The following is a 27,386-nucleotide window of genomic DNA, read 5'->3' as shown; positions in this document are numbered from 1 at the left end:
TCAGGAAGGAACTTGTTTTGGTGGAACATGTGTACGTTCAAAAGTAGTTTTAGTCGTGCAACAGAAAACTCAGATTGGACAGATAGTCTAGCTAGCTGTCTGGATTTACCCTGCAGAGATCTGAGGAGCAGTTAACCATAGTCCTCACTATTCCACCGGAGGTTAGAACGCCAGCACAGAGACAGAGGAAGGGGATGGACATCCGGCTGAAATGAGCAGAGATGGGAAGTAACGAAGTACAAATACTTTTTTACTGTACTCAAATAGATTTTTCAGATATTTTAACTTTACTATTTATTTTTGTGCCGATTTTTTACTTTTACTCCTTACATTTTACAAAATTGGCTCGTTACTTTAGTTTCAAATAATTTCAATGGAGTTACCGTTATTATTTTTAGCATCATCAATACTGAATTAAATCTAATTGCAGACATATCTCATGAAGTGGCTTATGTATGACACGCCAATTTGTATGCCATTATTGGCGTGTTATCAAGATGCATACTCACTTTTTAGCGTGTTTATCAACGCCATTTGGCCTCCATTGACTTACATTACCTTGCAATTGCGTGTCAAATGACGCCGTAGCGAGTAGTATGAAAGGCCGAAACACAGGACTTTCACCCAGGAGACCGGGGATCGTGTCCCGTGTCCTAAACTCAACCATCTGTTTCTTTTTTGCCAACCCCGTTATTCTTTTCCTAAACCCAACCCGTGTGTGACGCATGGATGTATTGGTGTGACGTTTCCTAAACTCGACCTTCGGTTTCTTCTCGCGATAACACGGCACGTGGCAATAACACGCCGAAGTGGCGTGTATGTTTATGTCCGCTTTATACAGCGTAGACATACACGCGGATAGCTCAAAATGCGTACAGGTAACACGCCACTTGGCTTAAGAAAGTGGCCGTGTATGTTTAGGCGAAGCCATGATGTCATGTTGCTAATTGGATGGGAATATACGTTGCACTAGATGCACCACTACAGGACGACTCGACAGATTCGGCTGAATTCATTCGCGGCAAATCATTGCAGCTTGATGGCGGTAACGTTAGCACATAGTAGTATGGACAGCGACATGATTGAAAATGAAGAAAGCGGAGATCCCAAAGATTCGGCAGACAAGCAGCAAGACATTCCCAATCATCCTTATCAAGGCCTTATCTGACATTTGTGTGGTCCAGGTAGCTTTGCATAAAAAATGGTTGTCATTCACAAGGCTACTTTAAGTAAATTTCCAAGCCTGTTACTTTTACTTGAGTAAATAAGTTAATTCAGTACTTCTACTTTTACCAGAGTATTTTTTTTATACACAAGTATCTATACTTCTACTTTTACATCTACTCTAACATTTAACAATTGAACAGTACATTCTAAAGATGTAGAGACAGAAGTTTTGAGACTACTCCTACAAAATACACAAAAAGTTAATTCTTATCTCGAACATACATTTCTCCCAGTGTGACTGTATTCACCAATCAGAGGCCAAATGTTAATGGTTTGTTGTAGCTACCAGACTGTTCCTCACCCATATGTAACACTAAAACTTCATAAAATACACATTTTCAATTATATTCAATCATCTATTTAGATGTTTATTAATCAATCAATCAATTCAAGACTTTAAACCTGGACTTCCAAGTGTTTGGGTGGTAAACTTTGTAAAATACAAAGTGTTTTGTTGTTTTTTATTCAATAACTTATCAGAATTTTACTGTATCTGTCAGTATTCTGTCAAACACAGACTTCAGGTCTTACTCATTTTAAATATATCCTTAGCTTACACAGGTTTATACATTTTTTTCACTTACACAAACTAGGGGTCTTTACGGGTCCTTTAGTAACCGAAAGCCAACCCAGGACTTGAATAAATTCAGATTATATTCTATAACTGGGTCCGCGTAGGGTCCCGTTCAACAGCATCAAACAGACTCTCATCCTGACTGTCGCCTCCAAACACACATTTGTTGTCCGGTTAATTCATGTTGATACTCAATGACAGAGTTTTCAACCTTTTTGTCTGTAATTATTTCACCAGTACTGAGTGCAAAACTGTTAATCCAAACATTTTACAGAAGCAAAACGTACCGTAGCTTTATCACCCAACATGTCAACCTCATCGTCATGCAAAAACAAGTGAACAGCAGGGAGAGAAGTTTTGTGTTCTGAACTCTGAACACTTTGTTCTTTTATTTCCCAAAGTCAGTGTTTACTGAACACAAAAAAAGACTATATATATATATTTTAGATTTGATAATAAATGTCCAGAACACACGTGACGTGACTGCATGTGAAATACCCTCAATGATCTCGGGAATCTGTTGTGGTTGTTGTCTTGATGTTCAGTCAGATTGGATCTGTGACCGCGCCCGTTCTCTGCTCACTTCCTTCAACAACCTTCGAACAAATGTTAATCTTCATTTGCGTTCTTGCCTGCTCGCAAAATTACAAATCCCACTATGGCCACGCCAAGACCCGCCCTACGAAGCAGCTCGATTGGTTGGGGTTAGGCATTTCACCTCCAGTGGTTAAGGTTAGGGTTAGGGGATTGGTCAGGGGATAGGTACCTGTACATGTAAGCATGGACGCATGGCCAATAGTAGTGTGTGAATGCTATTGAAGGGCGGGTCTTGGCGTGGGCATAGTGGGATTCGTAATATCGCTGCCCGCTCTGCTTGGTAGCTGCGACCCTGACAAACCTCTCTTTCACTCGCTCTGCGTGGTCCAAAGAAAACGGCCCAGATCTCGTCACTGTCTCGTGCTTTACGACAGCTGCTTCATGTCGTACATCGGCACCTCCGAATCCTCCGCCTTGCCCTCATCCTCCGCCGCCTTAGCGGCGTCCGGGCTGCCCTTGCGGCCCTTGGGAGGAGGGACGGGCTGGGCTGCCTCCGCTGCGCCCTCTGTGGCGCCCTCGGCTCCTTCCTGGCCCTCCGCCACAGTCCTCTCCTTCTTGGGGTTGAGCTTGGCCTTCAGCCTCTCGCCCGACTGCTTCAGCCTCTCGCCGGACTGGCGGATCTTCTCGCGCCTCTCGGCCGTCACGATGCGCTCGCCGAACTTGTTGACCTTGGTGCCCAGGTTCTCGCGGGTCTTGCTCATGTTCTCCTTGGAGAAGGTGGCTTTGAAGCTCTCGATGCGCGTCAGCCCCGTCTTCTTCTCGCGGCTGGCTGATGCTGAGTCTGCCTCCTCCACCACCATGTACTCTTCATCCGACTCCGGAGGGAGCTCGAACTTGTCCGGTTCTATCTCGGCTCTGGCGGCAGTGCTGCCGCTGGGTTCTGCTGGCTCGTTGCCTGGTGTGACAGCCTTCACCTCCTGGTCACCCTGAGGGAGACAAAACAGACCCAGTGTGAACCCGGGAGAACATCATGATTACATGACAGATAGTCTCGCATTGCCAGACCTTCCTCCACAGCGCTGCGGAGGAGGGTCTGGCTATTCCACACAGCATTCCTGGATGGGAGTAAAACGTGCTCGGGTTTATTGCCATTTCTTTAAACCAATCACAATTGTCTTGGGTGGTGCTAAGCTCCGGACGGAGCTACGGTGCCTCTGCTAAATAGCCTCAGGAAGGAACTTGTTTTTGTGGAACATGTGGACGTTCAAAAGTAGCTTTAGTCGTGCAACAGAAAACTCAGATTGGACAGGTACTTTAGCTAGCTGTCTGGATTTACCCTGCAGAGATCTGAGGAGCAGTTAACCATAGTCCTCAGAAATCCACCGGTCATTAGAATGCCAACACAAAGAAAGAGGAAGATAACGGACATCTGGCCGAAAAGAGGGACATCTGGCGGAATTTATGGCAGGAACGGAGCAATCCAGAAGTGGAACTTCATGGATATAGACTATATGACGGATAAACCAGACTTTGTGCTGCGGGGAAAAACCAAGCTGCTCTCACTTCCAACTCGTCAACATACTGACGCTCAGTCAGTGGCTTTCAGCGTCCGATATCGACACACAAGATGTTCTTTAATTGCTGTGAATGTTTCGTCTAATTTATTTAAATAATCAATACTTTTATCATCCTAAAACACACTATATTCAAAGTGGACAGAAACTGAATTAAACTATCAAAAGTCGTCTTGGTTCATCTTTACACTGTTCCAACAATCACCACTCTGAATTGGTTGAAATAAACCCTTAATTCACCCATTTACATGTGGAGATATGCTGGCTCTATACACGCTAAAAGTCCTGATTATTTACATGGAGTCTGGTGGAGATATGCTGGCTCTATACACGCTAAAAGTCCTGATTATTTACATGGAGTCTGGTGGAGATATGCTGGCTCTATACACGCTAAAAGTCCTGATTATTTACATGGAGTCTGGTGGAGATATGCTGGCTCTATACACGCTAAAAGTCCTGATTATTTACATGGAGTCTGGTGGAAATACGCTGGCTCTATACACGCTAAAGGTCCTGATTATTTACATGGAGTCTGGTGGAAATATGCTGACTCTATACACGCTAAAAGTCCTGATTATTTACATGGAGTCTGGTGGAAATATGCTGGCTCTATACACGCTAAAAGTCCTGATTATTTACATGGAGTCTGGTGGGTTTGGGGATGGGGATTTCGGGGTTATTTCATGTTAAACTAAAAGGATCTTACTCTTTAACCCTTGTGTTGTCCTCCCGGGTCAAAACTGAAATTAAGTGGCTGGGTTAGCTCAGTTAGTAGAGCAGCCGCACATATATAGAGGCCCTTTTGCTGCATGTCACTCCCCCTCTCTCTTCCCTTTCATGTCTTCATCTGTCCTGTGGAATTAAAGGCCTAAAATGTCCAAAATGTTTTGGAAATTGAATGCTTTTTTTCAACATTTTCTTCATTTTTTTTTTACACTTCCATCAGTATACATATCTGTACATACCGCTCACATGGTATATTGGTGAATCACACCAATATATTACCACTAGTTTTACACTCATTCTTTTTCGAATTCATGGTCAAGAAACCTCATTTATATGAAATGATATCAATTTCTTGTTAAAGTTTAGTTTCAGGATACTGTTTTTTTATTTGGGAAACCCCCCCCCAAAAAAACCTCAGTAGTGAACTGATCCTTTGTTTAACTTGCAAGGAGCGTTGTATGGAACCATCCATGTCATTTTTGGAAATTTGGATGAAAGAAACCCAAATTTTTGATGTAGAAACTTGAAAAAATGGGTCAAATTTGACCCGATGACAACAGGAGGGTTAACAAAAAGGTCTATCTCTGTAGGGATACTTTCCATAATGTTGTCAGACACTTAGAATAATAATCTGAGTCTGTGAGCAGCAACAACAGAACTTTTAGTGGACGCTGACTAATGCTGAACATTAGTCCTGTAGGGTTACATTACAGCCCAGTTCACGGCTGCTGGTTACAGCGTTCTTGCTCAACACTGGACTAATTTCAAAGGATTTTGTTCACATTACTCCCTTAGACACACATGAATGGAATGATAGGGCCCAGGTCGTACTCTGCATGTTGAAAGCTGACGCCAAGGCGTCCTGACCAAGCGTCAGTTATTTGACGAGTTGGGAGTGTGTTTGAAAAAAAACATACCGTGCATTAGACATAAAAAAAAAAACTTTTTGTTTTTCTTCTTAGTCAGACGGACAAAGTTGAATTGTTGACGTCAGGTTTAAATCTGTCTCTGGTTAATAAAGTGTGCCATGTAGGCTTTAGCTGTTAGCGTGCAGGCCTTGATCCTGCCTCCATAAATAAACTGCAGCACCTGTTTCTGCAGCTCAGCGCTGGGCTGCAGGAAGCTAAACATATCAACGAGCAGCAGCGTACGAAGCAAAGCTGGATCACTTTCAGCTTCAGGCCACGTCATGCATCACTCTGCAACCCAAAGATCACGTTACACAGAACATAAACTGGAGCAGAAATGTTAAGGCCGAAGCTGCAAACTGCCCCAGATCCCTGCAGATGTAATTCACTTTGGGACTTCTCATTCATACTGGGAGCTGACCAGTGCATCTGCAGCGTAATACTGCTGAACAGCAGCCACAAGTAAAAAAGTTCCCCAAAAACTAAAAGAAGCCTAAAAAAGTAAAGAAAACTACATGACAACCAATGAGAAGATGCAGCATATTTGGTGTTTCTGGTCTTGAATACTGTCCACCAAAATCTATTTGAGAAGAAAAGTCACGTAAGTAAAACCATTAAAATCATGGTTAATGACGTTCAGCAGTTTTCTACATAATGATGTGTAAAGACCGCCTTCAACCTCCTCAAGAACCCCTGAAGGCCCCCTGACACCAGTGAGAGACAAAGTGAGAGAATGTAGTAAAACTGAATACCATTTGTTAGCAATAGGATGGTTTTTGGCTCCGTCCTGGATGATGAAAATCCTTAAAGTTCAATGAACATTCATGCTAGTTAGCAAAGTAGTCTGTAGCATGCTAACGGGATCATCGGGGTCTTTGATTACATGCATCATAGGCACTTTATGACACCCGATAGAGAGGCTGACATTTCCAAAGACCAAATGCATAACAGTCATAACTGAGCTATACACAGCAGGAGCATGCCTGCTAACAAGCTAAAAGTAAGAAAAGTTTTAAAAGAATACACCTACCAACTCCTCTGAAGCTCGCTAATTAACTTTTTAATACCTAGTTTGTTTAGTCTGTGTCTGTACAGACTATAGTCAGAGATACAGAAGCAATGGGCGGATGTATTCGCTGTTGTCTAACAAGAAATAGTTCCATCACGTAACTACTTATAAAACTGATTAGAATAAAAAGCCTTTATTGTCACTGTACAACGAAAGTAGGAGTGCTACTCCTGATCAGTGCAAACAAATATCACAAAAACAGTAGAGTAAAAGAAATAAAAAACGATGTATTTATAGCACTAGAATAAATGCCGTTACTGCACTAGTTTAAAAAGAGAGCGTGCCTATGTTCCCACAGCGCTGTGGTCCCACAGCCCTATGTTCCCACAGCCCTATGTTCCCACAGCCCTATGTTCCCACAGCCCTATGTTCCCACAGCCCTATGTTCCCACAGCCCTATGTTCCTACAGCCCTATGTTCCTACAGCCCAATGGTCCCACATTTCTAAGATTTCTTTCTCCAAAAGTAGGCCCTATGTTCCCACATTTCCTTTTTCATAAAAAATGATTTGTATCAGATTTTATCCCCCTAACCCTAAAAAATGTTGTGGGAGGATAGGGCTTAAATTGAAGGGAAATGCAGGAACACAAGACCTAATTTTGAAAATGTCCTAGAAATGTTGGAACATAGGGCCTACTTTTGGAGAAAAAAAATCTTAAAAATGTTGGACCATTGGGCTGTGGGAACATGGGGCCTAATTTTCAGTGAGTGTAGTGTTTTTACAGTTTAGGAAAATGAACATGTTTATCTGTGAACGTTGGAGCTGTTGGTAGATGTGTTTTAGATCCTCGGACAGACTAAGGCTACTTGTTCCCTCTTCTTCCAGTCTTTATGCTAAGCTATGCTAACCAGTTTCTGACTCCAGGTCCGTCTGAATATACACAAAAATTTGATTGTTTTCTAACTCTCATCTCACTACCGGTGATGCCAACTTTCAGTCCTTTACACGTTTCTACATTTATTTATTTTTTAAGGTTATATTTTGGGCATTTTAGACCTTTAATTCCACAGGACAGATGAAGACATGAAAGGGGAGAGAGAGGGGGGAATGACATGCAGCAAATGACATGCACGCCTGCTCTACCAACTGAGCTAACTCGGCCACAACACGGTTCTACATTTCTGTCACCGTTACCAAAAAAAAGTTCAATTCGCCGTCCTGTCAAAGAGTTAAAAAGTGAATTCACTGCTTAAGTTTCACTGTTGATTTCAGGGCGTGAAACTACAAAAGTAGACAGCATTACTTCTTGTGCAACTTATTTGAAAATTGCCAGCCAAAAAAGTATCCAACCACTACACAGAGCACCGCGACTACACAGCAGCTCATAGAAAGAGCTGCAAAGACTATTTTGATAATCGATGAATCGATTTGAGTTGTTTTCACACAAAAAACAGGTCAACTTGTGTGGTGTCAGCTTGTTAAATGTGAATATTTTCTAGTTTCTTCTCTCCTCTGGGACAGGAAACTGAATCATCCTCTCTTTCATCCTTCCTTCTCTGCATTTCTTTCCTTCCCTATGTACTTCCTTTCTTCCCTTCCTTTCCCTGTCCTTCTTTATTTATTCTTCTTTTACTTTCCTTCCCTTTTCTTTCCATCCTTGCCTCCTTTCTTTCATCCTTCTTTTCTTCCCTCCTCTTCTTTTCTTCTCTACCTTCTTCCTTCCCTCCTTTCTTAAAAACTTGCGTAAAGTTTAGAGCTGCAAAGATTCATCATTTAGTCGTCAACTGTTAAATTAATCTCCAACTATTTTGATAATCCATTAATCAGTTTGAGTCATTTTTTTATGTAAAAACAGGCAAACGTGTGTGATGTCAGCTTGTTAAATGTGAATATTGTTTTAGTGTGTTCTCTCCTCTGGGACAGGAAACTTAATATTTTTGAGTTGTGGACAAAACAAGACATTTGAGGACATCATCTTGGGCTTTTTGGGAAACACTGATCCACATTTTTCACAACTAGCAATAACTAAAACACATTAATCAACTATGTAAATAATGGGTAGTTGCAGCCTCTACTCATAGACAGTTACTCAGAACACAATAAGTTAACCCTCCTGTTGTCCTCGGGTCAAGTTCAAAAAGTTTCTCTATCAGAAATTTTGGTTTTCTTTTTCTTTTATGGATGGTTCCCTACAACACTCTTCACAAGTAAAATAAATGATCAGTTCACTACTTTCATTGAATTTGGGTGTTTTATTCAATTTGATAGCATTTGAAAAAAGAATGTTGAAAAAAATCAACAAAAACAAAAAAATCTACGAAAAACATTTTTAAAAATCGACAAAAAAATCAACAAAAACAAAAAACAAATTGCCAAAATCTTGAAAAAAAATGTTCGAAAAAATTCTAAAAATGCAGGAAAGAAATCAACAAAAACATTTTTAAAAAATTGCAGAAAAACAAGTGTTGACAAATAACAACAAAATGTTGACCCAGACAAACAAAAACTTGCTTGTTGGTCGACGGGAAGACAACACGAGATGTTAAGACTCAAAGGCCTTTTTAAACTGTGGACGGGGGGGTGGAGTCGGCAGAGAGGGCGGGGTCAAAGGTCATGAGCCCATCTGACCCCATGACACAGTTATGTGCTGATGAACCCCCCACAGCTTCTGAGAGGATTTCCTCCATCAGAGCGATTAAAACAGCCTGCAGCCCCGGGTCTAATTTGACCCATATTCAGAAAGTTTCTCAGAAATTTTTTTTTTTTCAACCAAATTACGTGAACCATACAACCATTACTCTTCACAAGTAAAATAAAAGATCAGCTCTCAGCTTCATTGAATTTGGGTGTTTTATTCAATTTTATAGCATTTTGGAGACAAAAAATGATAAAAGAACGTTGAAAAGAGTGACAAAAATGTCGGAAATAGCTTCTAAAACTTCGAAAAAACGTCAAAAAGAGCGCAGGAAAAATGGGACAAAAACATCGGTAAGAAGTGACAAAAAAACTTTGGGGAAAAAATATACAAAAGTGTCAAAATAGACGACAACAACATTAAAGTAAATTTTGACCTAGAAAAATAAAAAGTTGCACGTTCGACGGGAAGTTACAAGGGTTAAAACAGCTTGTTAGCAGCTAATGAATAGATGTACGTATAACCCTCGTAGGAGATTGTCATCCAGAGAGAGAGAGAGAGAGGACAACTATATTAGGAGATGGTGGCGGTTCAGACTCAGAATAACCTGGTCTGTCAGCGATCAGCTGGCACAGTCACTTACAGTGCAGAAAGCACACAGCAGCTCTGGGAACTGAACACACGTCGATTTGTTTTATTAGTGCGCTGAAAAACAGGCATTTGTAAACACAACTTCTTTATTTCATGGCTTAACTAGCCCGCCCCCCCCACACACACACACACACACACCTTAAATTACGCCTATGGACATTACAGAGTCCCGATTACAGTAAACTTTAAAGTAATAACACCCCCACAGAGTTATTGCCGCATTTAGTCCTCTAGTCAACAAGCTCTAGTTAACATGTTAATTTGCAGCTTACATATAGACCCTAATCCCAATGTTTGGTTCCAAGAACTTCCAGGTAGAAAACTCCTGCGTCCCGTATGTACAATTTAACGGAGCTGAAGGAAACGGGAACGAGGAACAACTGGATGTACTCCTTCTTCTAAAATGAACATTTGTGCTTTCATATATCGACCCTTTGACTAACGTTAGCTTGGAGAGCTAATGGTCCTGTTGGGCCACAGACTAAAGAACATGACGCCACCCAACTATTAGTCAGTCCGACACAGGCAGCAACACGTTGCTGTTCCTAACGCTAGATTTTGGTTTATCGAAGACGCTATAGCAAAGAAACACGGGACAGGAAATAAAGACAACAAAGACGACAGACAGGTCCGTCTTTAAACGGTACAGTTACAGCCGAAAATCACTTGAAGAAAGCGGCAAAAACATGTTTAAAAAACTGACAAAAAAAATCAAAGCGGCAAAAATGCGGAAAAAATACATTGGACAAAAGCAACAAGAAGGTCGAAGAAAAAGGCAAAAACGGTGGAAAAAAGTATTTAACTATATATCTTTAAACGTTACAGTCACAGCTTAAAATCACTCAAAGAAAGCGACAAAAAGGTCGAAGAAAGCAACAAAAAAACGGCAGAAAACTAACTAAAAGTTAAAAGAAAGCCACAAAAACATCTAAAAAATCACCTGACAAACGTAAAAGAAAAGTGGCAAAAACGTTGAAAAATGCGGGAAAAAAAGTATTTAACTATATATCTTTACACGTCACAGTTACAGCTGAAAATTACAACATTAAAAAAACAAGTTGACTGATTTCACATCTGCTGTACATACTGTATCTGAAGTCTCTTTTATATAGACCTTAGTAGTCCACTAATACTGTATCTGAAGTCTCTTTTATATAGGCCTTAGTGGTCCCCTAATACTGTATCTGAAGTCTCTTTTATATAGACCTTAGTGGTCCCCTAATACTGTATCTGAAGTCTCTTTTATATAGACCTTAGTGGTCCCCTAATACTGTATCTGAAGTCTCTTTTATATAGACCTTAGTGGTCCCCTAATACTGTATCTGAAGTCTCTTTTATATAGACCTTAGTGGTCCCCTAATACTGTATCTGAAGTCTCTTTTATATAGACCTTAGTGGTCCCCTAATACTGTATCTGAAGTCTCTTTTATATAGACCTTAGTGGTCCCCTAATACTGTATCTGAAGTCTCTTTTATATAGACCTTAGTGGTCCCCTAATACTGTATCTGAAGCCTTTTTTTTTATATAGACCTTAGTGGTCCCCTAATACTGTATCTGAAGTCTCTTTCCTGAAATTCAGCCTTGGTGCAGAATTACAGCCACTAGAGCCAGTCCCACAATGAGCTTTCCTTAGGATGTGCCATTTCTGTGTCTGTAGCTATTGAGGAGAGAGGGGGGGGGGGGGGGCAAGGTGGAGGGTGGGGGTGTGGCCTTGACCAACTGCCACTTTGCTCGTTTGAAAGCCATGATGTCTCTCTCTCTCTCATGGGTGGGCCAAATTATCTGGGGGGGGGGGGGCAAAGCAGAGAAAGGGGAGGTAACCTTGCTCCTTATGACCTCATAAGGACAAGATTCCTGATTGGTCCATCTGAGCTTTCATTTTCTCAAAGGCAGAGCAGGATACCCAGGGCTCAGTTTACATCTATCACCATTTCTAGCCACTGGGGGACCATAGGCAGGCTGGGGGAACTCATATTAATGTTAAAAAACCTCATAAAGTGACATTTTCATGCCATGAAATCTTTAAAACAGATCCCAGAGAACGGTCGACTTGGTACACATATGTTATTAACCCCTAGGTTCATTTTGCGCCGGAATTGTCCTTTAACATTTGTAGAGCACCGATATTTCACAATGTCAGCAAAGTTCATTGGCCTCTTTGACCTGATCAGATTGAAAGACTATTCCCAACCCATCCAAAGTATGGAAGGTCAAAACCAAGCAATACCTCCAAGATGCAAAAGTCAAACAGAAATAAAAAATAAAGCTAAGTTGGAGCTGCATTTAAATGTCCACGCTGAAACCATCCACGCTGAAACCCATGTGTTGTCTTCCATTCGTCCTACCCGGTCGCAATTGAAAATCAACACTTTATCTGACATTTTTTTCGACCAGTGTTGGCACTTTTTGACATTTAAACTTCTTTTCATTACCATGTATAAACACCACTAACAAACTTATTTATATAAAACTTATTTATATATTTTGGAATTAATGGTCAATAAAAACCTCATTTATAGGAAATTACCAAATTCTTGATTTAAAAAAAGCAGAAATTATGATTTATTTAGACTAATATTAAATATAATATATATATATATAAATATATAAAGGAAGGATAATCACAGACTTGTATATGTCAACGTTCAGTGAGGATACTGTTTCGAAACATTGAATAAAACACCAAAAATTCAATGAAAGTGGAGATCTGATCTTTGATGTACTTGCAAAGCCCGTTGTATGGAATCATCCATGTTATTTTTGGGGTAATTAAAATTAGGTCGTTGAAGAGAAACCCATATTTCTGATATAGACATTTTGAAAACGGGTCAAATATAACCCAAAGACAACACAAGGGTTAAGCTGCACCTGTCAGGATTAGAAGATTTCCTATTTCTGATGTACAACTGCTAAATAATCATTCACAAATAGTGGATTCTAAGTAAAGCCCATTCTATGAGCTCCAGATCTGTGGTGTAACCTTTCAGCATACTGAAGTTTATCCTGGGCTAAAATAACCAGGTCCCCATCGCGCTGGCAGCTGCTGACCGTGAAGGCCAAAGAAGTAAAACGAAGCCTGGTGTGTGTTGCTATTTCAACCCTGAGAATGAACTCAGACGCTGGTTGACTAATACAGTTTGTTCATGTTAACCCTTGTGCTGTCTTCGCGTCGACCGTGCAACTTTTTGTTTTTCTGGGTCAAAATTTTAATTTAATTTAATTTAATTTAATTTAATTTAATTTTAATTTTAATTTTAATTTTAATTTAATTTCTGTCGTCGTTATGCTCAATGTTTTTTGTCACTTTTTCCGATGTTTTTTTTGATTTTTGCCCACGTTTCTTTTGACGTTTTAGTTTGGGGTTTTTAATCAGCGTTCTTTTATAAAAAAAATATTTTCAAATGCTATATAATTGAATAAAATGCCCATATTTAATGAAAGTAGTGCACTGATACTTGTGAATAGCATTGTATGGAACCATCCATGTTACTTTTTTTGACAATTTGGTTGAAAGAAACCCAAATTAGGGATATAGAAACTTTTTGAAAAATGTTTTATATCCGAAATTTTCAAAATCAGAAATATTACCCAAAAATTAGATGCATTCCATACAATGCTCTTCGCACGTACAATTCATGATCACTACTTTTATTGAATTTTGGCATTTCAAAACTATATTCTGACTAAACTTTGACTCTTTGAAGTCTCTGATTATCCATCAACATACGTTCCTCTAATATTAGTCTAAATAAAAACTAAAAAATGAGGTATCATTTCCTACAAATGAGTATTGTCCATGAATTCCAAAAATAAGTGTAAACCCTAGTGGTAATAACTTGGTGTTAGTGGTGTTTGGGTAACAAAAAGCATCAAAAACGTAATAAAAGCGACAAAAACATAGAAAAAAAGCATCAAAAGTGTTGAGGAAAAGGATATAAATTTCAGAAAAAGTGTCACAAAGATGTTTGTGACACAATTGCACAGTTGACGGGAAGACAGCACAAGGGTTAACATTAAAAGAACTCGGAGATGTGATTCATTGGAGACTTAAAAGCATTGCTCAGTGATCACAAGTCACTTGATGCCAGACTTAAACACACATAAAGATCTTTACGAATCTGAACCGACGAAAATCTTATGGTGCCAATATTGGTGGACTGGGTCTGAAGTGTGTAGAAACATCTTTACTGAAAAGTTCTTCATGTTTCTAGATATATTCAATTAATTTGTTATATGTTTGCAGCTTCTTAAGGCTTCATGGACATCATGCAGCAAAATCCCATTTAGTCGCTTAAATTAACTAGAAATCTGCCTACGATGAAAAGACAGGTTTGCCCATTTCTGAAGTTCTCCTGCCCTGGGGAAACTGGACGTAGGCGGACAGCTATTTTAGATCTTTCCCATCTCTATAAACCAGCCACATCTGTCAAACAGCAACTGGCCACTTTGACCTCTTTAGTCCCACGTTTCAGTCTGTCCACTATTAAACGAGCCTACCAGGAAGTGATAACTATAATTAGAGTTATGATGTTGATGTTATTTAAGTCATATAGTAAGCTACAAGCCAAGGTTACAGCCCCCAAAACCTTTTCTTTTGCTTCGTAGTAACGCCTGCACACACTGGCTGCGTGGCGTGAGTGTAGTTTCTGTTGCGTGTCAGTTGCGTGGCGGCTGCGTGGCGTTTTCTACGTCTTTACACACCAGAAATGTGTCTGACGCGGCGCTGCTGCTGCTGCTGCTAGCCTTGTCTGTACACATGTATGTTTCCCATAAACATAAATATAAATATATACTGATCAGATTACAGCAAAGACAACGTCGGCAGTATTGAAGGCAAAATAGGCTCCAGAATATTTGGTTCTTATTGACAAGTGCAATATTTGAAAATCAATAATTATTTATTATAATTTTTTTTAATTACATTTATATATCTGCATTTATGTCAAAACCTCGAGACTTTTAAACATCAAAATGTTATTTATTAAATGTATTTGTGTGCAAATGACATATAAACAGCTTTTCGTATTCTATTTTTGGAAACGCTTCCAACACGCTTGCGTGTCGCATGAAAAATAGGTGTAGGTCCTATTTCTAGCATGCACGCATTTTCGGCGAGGCTCGACCAAATGTTGTCGAAACCAAATGTTAAAAGTTTTCACGGGAGCCAACCAGAGCTATGACTTTAGAAAGGTCCGGATTATATTCCGTCTGATCTCGTCAGGTAGAGTCCTTTGTGTATTGTCGCCAGATTTGAGTCTGTTTGTGTTGACTGCGTTTTGGGTTGATTCTATTTGAATTGAGCATGACTGTCCTTGGGTCCCTTTCAGATTGGGTTTCTTTTTTGGAGACTTCATTTAAGCACGTTGGGTTCAGGTAGGTTTAAAATTTCGGACCTGTTATGTTATGGCGAGTGTGGTGAACCTGCTTACCTTCTTTAGAAGTACATTTTACAGTACATTTAGTCATGTAGCTATAAGTTAGCTTGATGCTCTCCACCTTTTTCAGAAGATAAATACGTTGCAATCATTTCCCAAAAGGCATTTATCAGAACCCCAAAGGTCCAAAGTACGAAGTGGTTTCCCTAAGTTGGGTGGAGGGTTTTTAGGGTCCTGCCTCAAGAACATTTTGTTGTTCAATAAAGCAAACAATGCAATTTCACAACATTTTGGACCATTATTATTACCATATATGTGTCTAAAGAATCGGAAAAGCTAGAGCAGATAACAAATAAATAACACTCAAATAGCTTAAACACAAAACTTGTTAAAGAAGTCCACTCGTGACCGACTGCAATCATTAGATATGTGAAAAGTCTTCCAGATAGCTTGATGCTCACATTGATTTGACATTAATTTGGCTTAGCTGCTGCGCCTAAACCTCATAATGGAAGGGAAAACCCTGTTATTGACCACAAAGACATGCAAAATTACGTAAAAAATAGATTTTTAAACAATCACAGCAAATCAAAAGGACTAAACAGCATTGATCAGAACCCCAAATGTTCGTTTCTACAGATCGTAAAGTACCCATGAAGCATCTGTGATTCTTACCTGATAAATGACCACCCTGAACTTGTTCTTGGCGAGCAGGTCTCCCTGCGTGGCTTCCACCTTCTTCACTCGGATGTTCTGGTTCTCCACGCGCACCCTGACGTCCTTGACGTGGCGGCTGACCTTGCGCGTCTTCTCCAGCAGCCGGTCTACGGTGGAGCTGGTGGTGGCGTGGGCGCTGGTCAGCTTAATGACGTCCGTCTGGATGGTCTTTACCGTGTTCTCCAGCTCCAGCTGACGCTCTTCCATGCGCTGCTGCGTGGTCTGGACGCTGTCCATGAGGCCCGCCACACGCTCCAGCAACGCCATGATGCTTCCCGCATCGTCTCCGCCACCCGTCGGCATGCCTGGTTTGTCTGTCATACTTGCTTGTTGGTTTGCTGTTCACTTGCCTGTTATGTGCCCGCTTGATCAACTGTTAGAACCGAGTGATCCCGATGTTAAAGGGGAAGAAGGGATGAGGAAGGGTAGGGTTGGCGAAGAGAAGGGACGGGATCTCTGGCAAGAACAGCGAAATCTTGGGATATTGAAGAATAAATGACGATCAAAGCCACGGAAAACAGAAGAATAAGGATTGAGGCATCGAGGGGGATCCAAAGAAAGAGAAGAAGTACAAGGGAGGAGGAATAGAAACCTCCTCTGGAAGGAGAAGGAGAGATAGGAGAAGGATAGTAGTGCCGGATCACCCGTCTACAACTGGAGATTGACCCTGAAACTAGTCAGACCGACAGATAGACTCCACCCTGCTGGGAGAGGGAGGAAGGGAGGGAGGGTTGGTGAAGCTTAAAAGAGAAAGTTGAGTGTCAGAGAGTTTCATCAATGTTTTAACAATATACTGGTCGATTTTGAAGTGACCAAACTGTACAAATAAGTAACTTAAGTGGAGATTTTAAAGGCTGTCCTTGACTGAAGAAATTCATAGTTGACTAACACATCTGTGCGCTTTGAGTTGAATGGTTAAAAATAGTCCATTTCCCATCTGTAAAACTAAGTTTCTCCACAAAGAATAATGCAAAAGCATCACATTTAATCGTGTATTGTATGTGCTCATGACATTCTTGGACTAAAGAAATCGTACTCGACTAAGACCAAAACTACAGACTAGTCGAATAATCAACTGGGCAGCTCTGCAGATCTTATTCAAAGTCTGTCTTTTTCCAACTTGGTATTAAGACGTCATGTTCGATTTCTGGAGGTCTTGAGAAACACTGAGCTGCCCGCAAAACGTCCCATCAATCAGAGAATCTTGAAATGAAAATGGATATTATAGGAATGTACGTGTTAATGAGCAAGATGGACAGACAGTGACATGGATCCTGGCTTCTCTCTGTGTTCTCTGCTGCTAAAAATACCAGCGAGGGTAAAGTGACTCCCTGCACCGTTTTGGGATATGAGTGTATTAAAAGGAATGGAAACCCCCTCCCATCTATTCCTCCATCATCCATCTATCAGCCGCCACCTTTTCACTTGTTCTGGCTTAATCCCTCATTCCAGGTTTAGACTTTTTCGGCGCGCCGCCCTCCCCAGGCCCCCAAATGAACAGCTAGGTTTCTAAAAAGAATTCCTCATGCTCACACTTGCCATAGCTGCCATCTTTGTTAGATTTGACCAGATAATTTGGGCAGATGGTGGGAGGGGAGGAGCCTTGGTGGAGCTGAGGTGGGATGAGCAAGCAGCCAACACAACTCACTGTGATTGGGTGAGATAACTATTAGTCAGCAAGCAAACACACTTTAAATTGGCTCATTTTAGGCATAAATATGGTAGTCGGATGCATGCTAATTTTCCAGAGTGATCTCATGAAATGGCGTATGTATGACATGCCAATTCGTATGCCATTATTGGCGTGTTATCAAGACGCATATTTTTAGCATGTTATAAACGCCGTTTGGCCTCCGTTGACTTACATTAACTTGCGATTGCGTGTGAATTTATGCCGTAGCGAGTAGTATGAAAGGGCGAAAAGCCACGTAGAGTGGAAGATGGAACAAACACGGGACTTTCACCCAGGAGACCGTGGATCGTGTCCCGCGTGTGGCGTTTCCTTAAAGCCGTTGTTCTAGCGATAACATGGCAAGACGGCGACAACATGCCAAGTGGCGTGTATGTTTATGCCCGCTGTATACAGCGGATAGCTCAAAATGCGTAGAGATAGCACGCCACTTGACTTAAGAAAGTCGGCGTGTATTTTTATGCGAAGTCATGATAGCATGTTGTAATTTTCGTAATTTTTGTCAGAAAAAGTATTTTGAGACCCTTTATATGTTGTCAGACTGAATGTTAGTGGTGATACATTCTACATAAAAACTGTGGAAATAAAAAGATCTCTGTGGCATAAAATGTTTCAACTCAAAGCTAAATATGAGTGTTTTTCCCTGAGCTGTAGGACTTCCTAAACTGGAGTAAATTGAGAGAAACAACTGGAGTTACTGGTTAAATGAGAACTCCACCAATTCACCATTAAACTCATAGAAATAGATTGAGAGTAGAATGAACATTGAACACCTACCGTATACAATGAGCTGGCTGTTTCCATTTGTCTCAGACTGATCTCATATGTATGACACGCCAATTCGTATGCCATTTTGGCATGTTATCAAGACGCATATTTGCTTTTTAGCGTGTTTATCCGTTTGGCCTCCATTGACTTACATTACCTTGCGATTGTGTGTGAATTGATGCCGTAGTGAGTAGTATGAAAGGGGGGAAATCAGCAAGGTTGGTGGATGGGTAAAACACAGGACTTTCACCCAGGAGACCGGGGATCGTGTCCCGCGTGTCAGGTTTGCTAAACCCAACTGTTGCTTTCTTCTTTTACTAAAGCCAACCGGTTGTTCTTTTCCTAAACCCAACCCGTCCGCTGTATATGGCTTTAGAAAGTGCCGTGTATATTTATGTCTGCTGTATACAGCGTAGACATACACGCGGATAGCTCAAAGTGCGTACAGATAACACGCCACTTGGCTTAACAAAGCATGTTTACGCAAAGTCATGATGTCATGTTGTTTGTCTGTCTCTTATTGAAGCATTTAAATCCAGCAATTCCTCTCTAGCAGCAAGGCAACGCACATAATGCACAAAAGACATCTCTCAATGCTCCGTTTTACTCCTCTTCAGGGAGCCTGTGACTTGCCGCAAGACGTTTTAAACGGACGTCTATGTGGATGTTAGCCGGCTACAATGGTCTTAGTTCTTTGCAATGGAAACGGTACACATAAAAATGGCCGCCACTCTGGAATATTTCTATGATTAACTCGTATACCATGGTCGGACTCACACGATATCTGTTGTTACATAATATTCATTACAGTAAAATAACAACAAAATAGACAACAAACTGTCAACCAAATACCCCCATTATACAGCCTATATATGCTGACACCATAGGTACATTACATATGTCTTCCCACAGTACATAGCCCCCTCCAGACATCTCAGGTACTTTCCCCATTTTGTTGTGTAAAAACTCAATCTAGCAAACCGTTGGATTGAAGGTACCCTTTCATTCCTCCGTAATCTTAGAATAATCTGTCTGGCAATCATTAAACTGGTTTGGACTGGGGATGCACCGAATCCAGATTTTTGGGGTTCGGCCGAATACCGAATCCACTGGTTGAGATTCTGCCAAAACCGAATACCGAGTCCTCCTCCCATCCTCAGTCCATTAACACAGTTAACACATGAATGAAGTAAACAGTGACTGTCCTTCCTTTGCCGTACCTGAAGTTGCTGCATTCTGGCTGCTGTCTGGAGATTCCATCATGCACAACTCGTATTCTTTCGGATGTTTCATACAAAATGTAACAGCGGCCATGTTGTGTATAGTTTAGGGTCCTCGCCACCACGAGACAAATTGGCATTACAAATTGAACATGTAGCTGGACTTGAATGGCCTTCTTTTGACTGAAAGTACTGCCAAACAACAACTTTTTCTGCTCACAAATTCCATTTTCACTTTCTCACAGCCTGCTGCAGTGAACGCTCCACCTACGTTAACACCTTCCCGGTGTTTGGCAGAAACCCAACCCCGTCAAAAAGCCCAATATTCGGCCAAATCCGAAGCCGAATCCTGGATTCGGTGCATCCCTGATTTGGACCCAACTTCTTGTGTGCTTATCCATCCCGCTTGGGATTGACCCATCTGTTAACATTTGTGACAAAGTCTTGAGGTTTTATCAAGGAACCGTCTGGGTGCCTGTTTGGTTCTGTAAGCTGACAACTGTTTTGCTTTTGCACCCATGAGCAGCGTCCTGTTGTAGTCGGATCTTTTGAAGAATTTTATTTTATTTGATAGGGACCATGCATATTTATGAACATCGTTGTATAAAAAAACACCATATAAATATGCCAGAATTAGTCAAAATAACTCCTTTTCATCTGCAGTCCCTAGGCAGGTGACATAGGACTAACATAAAGACAGCCAGCAGTCATACAGCACTCATTCACTATAAATTAAGAGGTACACATAATGGTGACATATACATTGACAAAACAAATAAAACAAAACAAAAATACATGATGACAAAGACATTATTCATCCACCTCTATAATGCATTCAATGTAACAGTGAAAGTGTATGGGTGATGAAATGTGCGACAGTTAAAAGTGGTCTCTTGTTTTCTAGGAGCCACTGTTTTAAGTGAGTTTAAAAGGTGTTAAATGTAGGACACTCTCTCATTGGGAGGGGCAAGCTATTCCAGAGTTTACCTCCTATTATTGACACGTTTTGTCCAGAAGTGGTGCGTCTAAATGGTATCCCACAGTCCCCTTTTACAGAGGCCCGTGTACTACCTCTGCTTTCAAGTCTTTGGAAAAAGCCATGCACCGTCACAGTGCCCTTGAAAGTTCAGAAAACTTTCAAAAAGCCCCGACAGTCCGCCAGCTGATTATCAAAACGAAGAAAGACAGTGACGAGGTGAGAAAGGATGAAGAGAGAAGGGGACTCCCCATCGTCTAAAAACCTTCCACCAGCTGCTGCCTATAATTATCCCACCGTCAGCACTATATTTAATCCTCCCTGTAGAAGACATGGATGCTTCAGCAGCCACCAGGATCGCTTGGTTTCCACTCCTCCTTCAAACGAGGTGGGTGGAGTTCAATGAATCAGAGAGGGGAAGTGTTACTTGATTGGAGGGGTTCAGTTAATGTGGTTTTTGGAGCCAGAAAAGCCTAATTTTAGCGATGTGGGCGAAGCCCCAGGTAGAGATGAGTGTGATACTGTATATTTTTGTGTCAATGTGACTAATGGGTACAACAATCTTTGAAATCAGAATCAGCTTTATTGGCCAGGTTTGCATAAACAAGCGAATTTGACTCCAGTTAATCTTTGCTCTCAAAGTACAACACTCACTTAACATATAAAGAATAAAAACAGAAAGGACAGTAAGATATATATATATATATATATATATATATATATATATATATATATATATATATATATATATATATATATATTTTCAAATACTGTTAAGTATTCAGTATAACAATACAATATAATTTACAAATTTACAAGAAATATACAACAACAATAGAAGAGAGGGAAGGAATAGTGCAATATGAGTATAGTCTGAGCCTCCAACTGAGCTTGAAGACGTAGATGTGACGTGAGCAACCTGTCTGAAAGTTCTAAGTCTTCTGGTAGCTGTGCCAAGAGAAATCTCAATCATTCCCAATCTTGCAGAGATGGAGAGCGTGACTAGGAGCTGTCCTTGAGCGTAGGAGCAGGAGCAACTTTGGTAAGTGTTCTGTTAATTATTTCGTCATTTTGTCTGTATGCCTCCACGTCCCCCCAATTGCCTGTGAGCTTCTCCTGTACTATACGGTAATTCCTCTACTGTGCAACAGTGGTCATGACACAATTGTTAGCCTATTTTTATAAAAACGTCTGCTACGGAGCCATAACGTGAGGTACAAGGTAATGGAGCCTTTTATACATTGTTGTGTTTCTTTAGAAATAAACAACGGACAAATAGAGTCTCTAAACGCTTCAGATGTAAAGTTATTAACTGTCAAAGTGACGTCAAAATGAATGGGAGTCAATGGGATGCTAACGGTGGGTGATGGCTTGTTAGCCTCAGAGTCTCCCCATAGGACGTATGCTTTCCGGATGCTCGCTTACCCCCTTCTTTAGAACCAAGATGCCCCAACTCGATAGCCTGGGTAAACCCTGACGAACTTCCGGCAAATTTGAGATTTGCTCTGCAAGTCAGACTGGAGAAGAGCCCATTCAAACCCATTTCCAATGATCCCAAAATCGAGGCACCAAACTCCACCAGACTCCATGTAAATAATCAGTACTTTAATCAACGTGAAACACACTTCATTCAAAGTCGACAGAAAGAACATAAAACTACCAAAAGCCATCTTGGTTCATCTTTCCACTGTTCCAACAATCACCACTCTGGTTTGGTTGAAATAAACCCTTAATTCACCCATTTACATGTGGAGATATGCTGGCTCTATACACGCTAAAAGTCCTGATTATTTACATGGAGTCTGGTGGAGTTATGCTGGCTCTATACACGCTAAAAGTCCTGATTATTTACATGGAGTCTGGTGGAGATATACTGGCTCTATACACGCTAAAAGTCCTGATTATTTACATGGAGTCTGGTGGAGATATACTGGCTCTATACACACTAAAAGTCCTGATTATTTACATGGAGTCTGGTGGAGATATGCTGGCTCTATACACGCTAAAAGTCCTGATTATTTACATGGAGTCTGGTGGAGTTATGCTGGCTCTATACACACTAAAAGTCCTGATTATTTACATGGAGTCTGGTGGAGATATACTGGCTCTATACACACTAAAAGTCCTGATTATTTACATGGAGTCTGGTGGAAATATGCTGGCTCTATACACACTAAAAGTCCTGATTATTTACATGGAGTCTGGTGGAGATATGCTGGCTCTATACACACTAAAAGTCCTGATTATTTACATGGAGTCTGGTGGAGATATGCTGGCTCTATACACACTAAAAGTCCTGATTATTTACATGGAGTCTGGTGGAGATATACTGGCTCTATACACACTAAAAGTCCTGATTATTTACATGGAGTCTGGTGGAGATATACTGGCTCTATACACACTAAAAGTCCTGATTATTTACATGGAGTCTGGTGGAGATATACTGGCTCTATACACACTAAAAGTCCTGATTATTTACATGGAGTCTGGTGGAGATATGCTGGCTCTATACACACTAAAAGTCCTGATTATTTACATGGAGTCTGGTGGAGATATACTGGCTCTATACACACTAAAAGTCCTGATTATTTACATGGAGTCTGGTGGAGATATGCTGGCTCTATACACACTAAAAGTCCTGATTATTTACATGGAGTCTGGTGGAGATATACTGGCTCTATACACGCTAAAAGTCCTGATTATTTACATGGAGTCTGGTGGAGATATACTGGCTCTATACACGCTAAAAGTCCTGATTATTTACATGGAGTCTGGTGGAGTTTAGTGATGGCGATTTTGGGGCTGTTTTATGTCATTGAACATTAGTCCTGTAGGGTTACTTTACAGCCCGGTTCACGGCTGCCTGTTATAGCGTCAAATTTCTGTTTATATTACTCACTCACTTAGACACCAACCAATGCATAGTGAAAATTGGGTCCAGGTTAAAAAACTACTGAGATTACACTTTAAACAAATATATCTTCTGATATGAATCAAATGTTTGTTTAATTTAGAAAAAGTGAAATTATATACTGAGGCCTAAATTTGAGAGAAATGAAATGTGTTGACTTCAGCTTCCTGTTACAGTCGGAGCATCCCTGGAGCAGCATCTAGTGGCCGTTTGAGGAACTGCATGTCATCACCCCCCCCCCTCCATATTTCCCCATCCATGAGGGAAATTTATTTCAGTCTGTTTCATGCGCATGGCAATATACACGGACAAATACATCAACAGATAAGAGAAAGACAGGTACAGTGGCACTCATAAGTTTATGAACCCATGCTAAAGTTGACTAAAAAGAGGAATAAAAAAATCATATTTTGGAAATTGATCTTAATGCCTTAAAATAACAAAGATGAGGAAAAATCCAACCTTTAAGGACACCAATTTTCTTTGTGAATGAATAATGTATCGTAAATAAATAAATGTTCTTCCTTAAAATACAGGGGGCATAAGTCAGTCCACCCCTATGTTAAATTCCCATAGAGGCAGGCAGAGGTTTATTTTTAAAGGCCAGTTATTTCATGGATCCAGGATACTATGCATCCTGATAAAGTTCCCTCGGCCTTTGGAATTAAAATAGCCCCCCCCCCCCTTCCCACATGATCACAAACCCAAATCAAACCAGCTAATAGGCTAACTGAAATAAAACCATGCCAATATCTAGGTGTGGTGAAGAGTATGTGATGATGTGGGGCTATTTTACTTTTTTTTTTACATTATTCATTCAAGAAGAAAATTGGTGTCCTTAAAGGTTGGATTTTTCCTAATTCTTTTTTAATTAAGGCATTAATTTCCAAGAGATGATTTTTTTTATTCCTCTTTTTAGTCAACTTTAGCATGGGTTCATAAACTTATGAGTGCCACTGTATGTAGACACATTTATAACATTTTGTAACAGATCAAAGCAATGACACAATGTTTTTTTTGGAACATCATAATTTAATTCTAGTTCAACTACAGTACAGCTCTAAACAACAACGTCACTGGTTCATGCAGTACGCAACATCTACAGTCAAATCCCTCAGGCTTCTCTGAGACCACAGCTTCATATAAATCTGATCTCAGTGCAGCGACGCTTCAGGGAACCTCCCAGCTTATTGAGGCTCCGGCTCCAGCTCCATCGCTACGTTTTGGTTTTTAAGCGTTTGAGTTTTGGAGCCCAAAGTGATCTTGGCGCACCACGTGGTTTTATCTCCAGTAGAAGAACTAATCTCTGTTTAAACTAACACGCCCAAAACCTCATATCCCATCTACCTCCTGGTATACTGAGCAGGGGAACTGAGAGGAGGAAACAGCAGAGCAGGGGGAATGAGAGGGGGAAACTGCAGAGCAGGGGGAATGAGAGGAGGAAACTCCAGAGCAGGGGGACTGAGAGGGGGAAACTCCAGAGCAGGGGGACTGAGAGGGGGAAACTCAGAGCAGGAGGAATGAGAGGGGGAAACACCAGAGCAGGGGGAATGAGAGGAGGAAACTCCAGAGCAGGGGGAATGAGAGGGGGAAACTCCAGAGCAGGGGGAATGAGAGAGGGAAACACCAGAGCAGGGGGGAGAGGAGGAAACTTCAGAGCAGGGGGAATGAGAGGGGGAAACTCCAGAGCAGGGGGAATGAGAGAGGGAAACTTCAGAGCAGGGGGAATGAGAGAGGGAAACTTCAGAGCAGGGGGAATGAGAGGAGGAAACTCCAGAGCAGGGGGAATGAGAGGGGGAAAAATAGCAGAGGAAATTCCTTTTCAAACCAAAACGTAGCAGTGTGAACGTAGCCTGAGTCTACTCCCCACAATAAAACGACCAACACGGACACTTCGTACCATCGTCACAAATTATATAAAAACATGAAAAGAACTCGACCCCAAAAAAAACTAAGTCGTTTAAATTATCATCACAAAAAGAAACCAACATTGGAATCCATTTCCGGAATGGCGTCATCTGACAAATTATGCAATAAAATAATTATAACAACAACCTGTACATGTCAGCGTGTACCTTTTCATCATTTTTTTTTTTTCAAGCAGTAGAAAAAACAGCATTTTGGTTTTCAGGTGCGTCTCATCGTAACAAATACAAAAAAAAAGTAAAATAAAGTTTATCTGAGATACATGAAAGATATGTTTTTGACCATGTGAGACGCAGGACCAGATGACATGAGACAACTTTAGCAACAAAACCCCAAAGAGCTCTGGGGGTCCCTGATGATCCTGTAGTCCTGGTACACAGCGCCCCCTCCAGTATTCAACCTGGACCCTATGTTCCTATGTGTTTTTTGTGTCTAAGTGACTGACTGGAGCAACAATCTCTGACACTGGTCCAGTATTAAACGAGATCTCTGCAGTCAGCAGCAGAGAAACAAGCTACAATTTAAGTTAATAGGACAATTGTCCAGCTTGTATTTACCTTCATAAAAGTGCTCGTTTTGCCGCTGACAGACTCAGATTAATATTCTAAGTGTCTGACAACATTATGGAAAGGATTTCTAAGGAGGTCGACCGTTCTGTTAAAGAGTAAGACCCTTTCTTTAAACATAAAAACATCTGCCAAATTGAGTTTGCTAAACCCACCAGACTCCATGTAAATAAACAGTGATTTTAGCATCGTAAAACACACTTCATTCAAAGTGGACAGAAACTAAATTAAACTAATAAAAGCCATTATGGGTCGTCTTTCCACTTTACCAACCATCACAACTCTAGTTTTGGTTAAAATAAACACACAGTTTACAGATTTACATGTTAAAATATGTTGGCTCTATACACGCTGAAAGTATTGTTTTTTAAAATGGAGTCTGGTGGGTTTAGCGCTAGCAACTTCAGAGCTGTTTCTGGTTAAACAGAAATGTCTTAAATAGGTTTTAAAGATCTATCTCTGTAGGGATCCTTTCCATAATGTTGTCAGACTCTTAGAATAATAATCTGAGTCTGTCAGCAGCAACAACAGAACTTTTAGTGGACGCTAATTGATGCTGAACATTAGTCCTGTAGGGTTACATTACAGGCCGGTCTGTGGCTGCCAGTTACAGCGTTCACGCTTAATACTGGACCAATGTCAAAGATTGCTGTTTCAATCAGTCACTTGCACACAAAAACATGGGAAAAAAACGGTAGTTAAGTGTTCATTAGTGGTTAAATTACCTCCATGATCCCGACATGTATGTCACATAAAACAGTAAAAAATGTTTTAAGTCTTCCTTCGAACTATAAATCTAAACACAAGCATTAAAAACAGCATCAGCCTGCGTCCCACAGGGTTAAAAACCAAAAGAGCAACGTGACATCATGACTTTGCGTAAACATACACGCCACTTTGGCCAAGTGGCGTGTTATCTGTACACATTTTGAGCTATCCGCTTGTATGTCTACGCTGTATACAGCGGACTGATCTCAATAAGTGGCGTATGTATCACACGCCAATTCGTATGCCATTATTGCCGTGTTATCAAGACGCAGGCATAATTGCTTTTCGGACGGTTGGGTTGAGGAACCGTGACACGCAGGACCTGATCCCCGGTCTCCTGGGTGAAAGTCCTGTGTTGTTTGACCCATCATCTGCGTAGGGAGGTTGGTCGGGGGGACCAACCTCCCTACGCAGATTTTCGCCTTTTCATACTACTTGCCACGGCGTCAATTCACACGCAATCGCAAGGTAATGTAAGTCAATGGACAACGTGATATCATGACTTTGCGTAAACATACACGCCCACGTTCTTAAGCCAAGTGGCGTGTTATCAGTACGCATTTTGGGCTATCCACGTGTATGGCAGTCTGCAACGTCACAGCGTAAAGATACATTATCGCGAGGCT

General features: G+C 40.9%; 2 protein-coding genes across 2 annotated transcripts in view; one reads left to right on the top strand and one right to left on the bottom strand.

The window, feature by feature from the left end:
* LOC120552600 (NACHT, LRR and PYD domains-containing protein 1-like) overlaps positions 1-27,386 on the top strand; it is a 735,215-nt gene that overhangs the window by 185,386 nt on the left and 522,443 nt on the right.
* cavin4b (caveolae associated protein 4b) lies at positions 1,575-16,611 on the bottom strand. The gene is made up of 2 exons (XM_039790766.1): positions 15,894-16,611; positions 1,575-3,324 (listed from the first exon to the last, which is right to left on the bottom strand). The coding sequence occupies exons 1-2, from the start codon at positions 16,254-16,256 to the stop codon at positions 2,764-2,766; spliced, it is 924 nt and encodes a 307-aa protein (XP_039646700.1). The 5' UTR covers positions 16,257-16,611; the 3' UTR covers positions 1,575-2,763.

The sequence above is a fragment of the Perca fluviatilis genome, chromosome 22, assembly GCF_010015445.1.
Source record: "Perca fluviatilis chromosome 22, GENO_Pfluv_1.0, whole genome shotgun sequence".
Classification (NCBI taxonomy): Eukaryota; Metazoa; Chordata; class Actinopteri; order Perciformes; family Percidae; genus Perca; species Perca fluviatilis.
The sequence above is the reverse complement of the archived record's forward strand: the minus strand, read 5'-3'. Positions and strand labels throughout refer to the sequence as shown.

Coding starts and splice junctions, on each gene's coding strand:
- cavin4b (XM_039790766.1), bottom strand. CDS start 16,256: ATGACAGACAAACCAGGCATGCCGACGGGTGGCGGAGACGATGCGGGA. Junction 3,325..15,893: donor TCAGGGTGGTCATTTATCAG/GTAAGAATCACA, acceptor TGTCTCCCTCAG/GGTGACCAGGAGGTGAAGGC.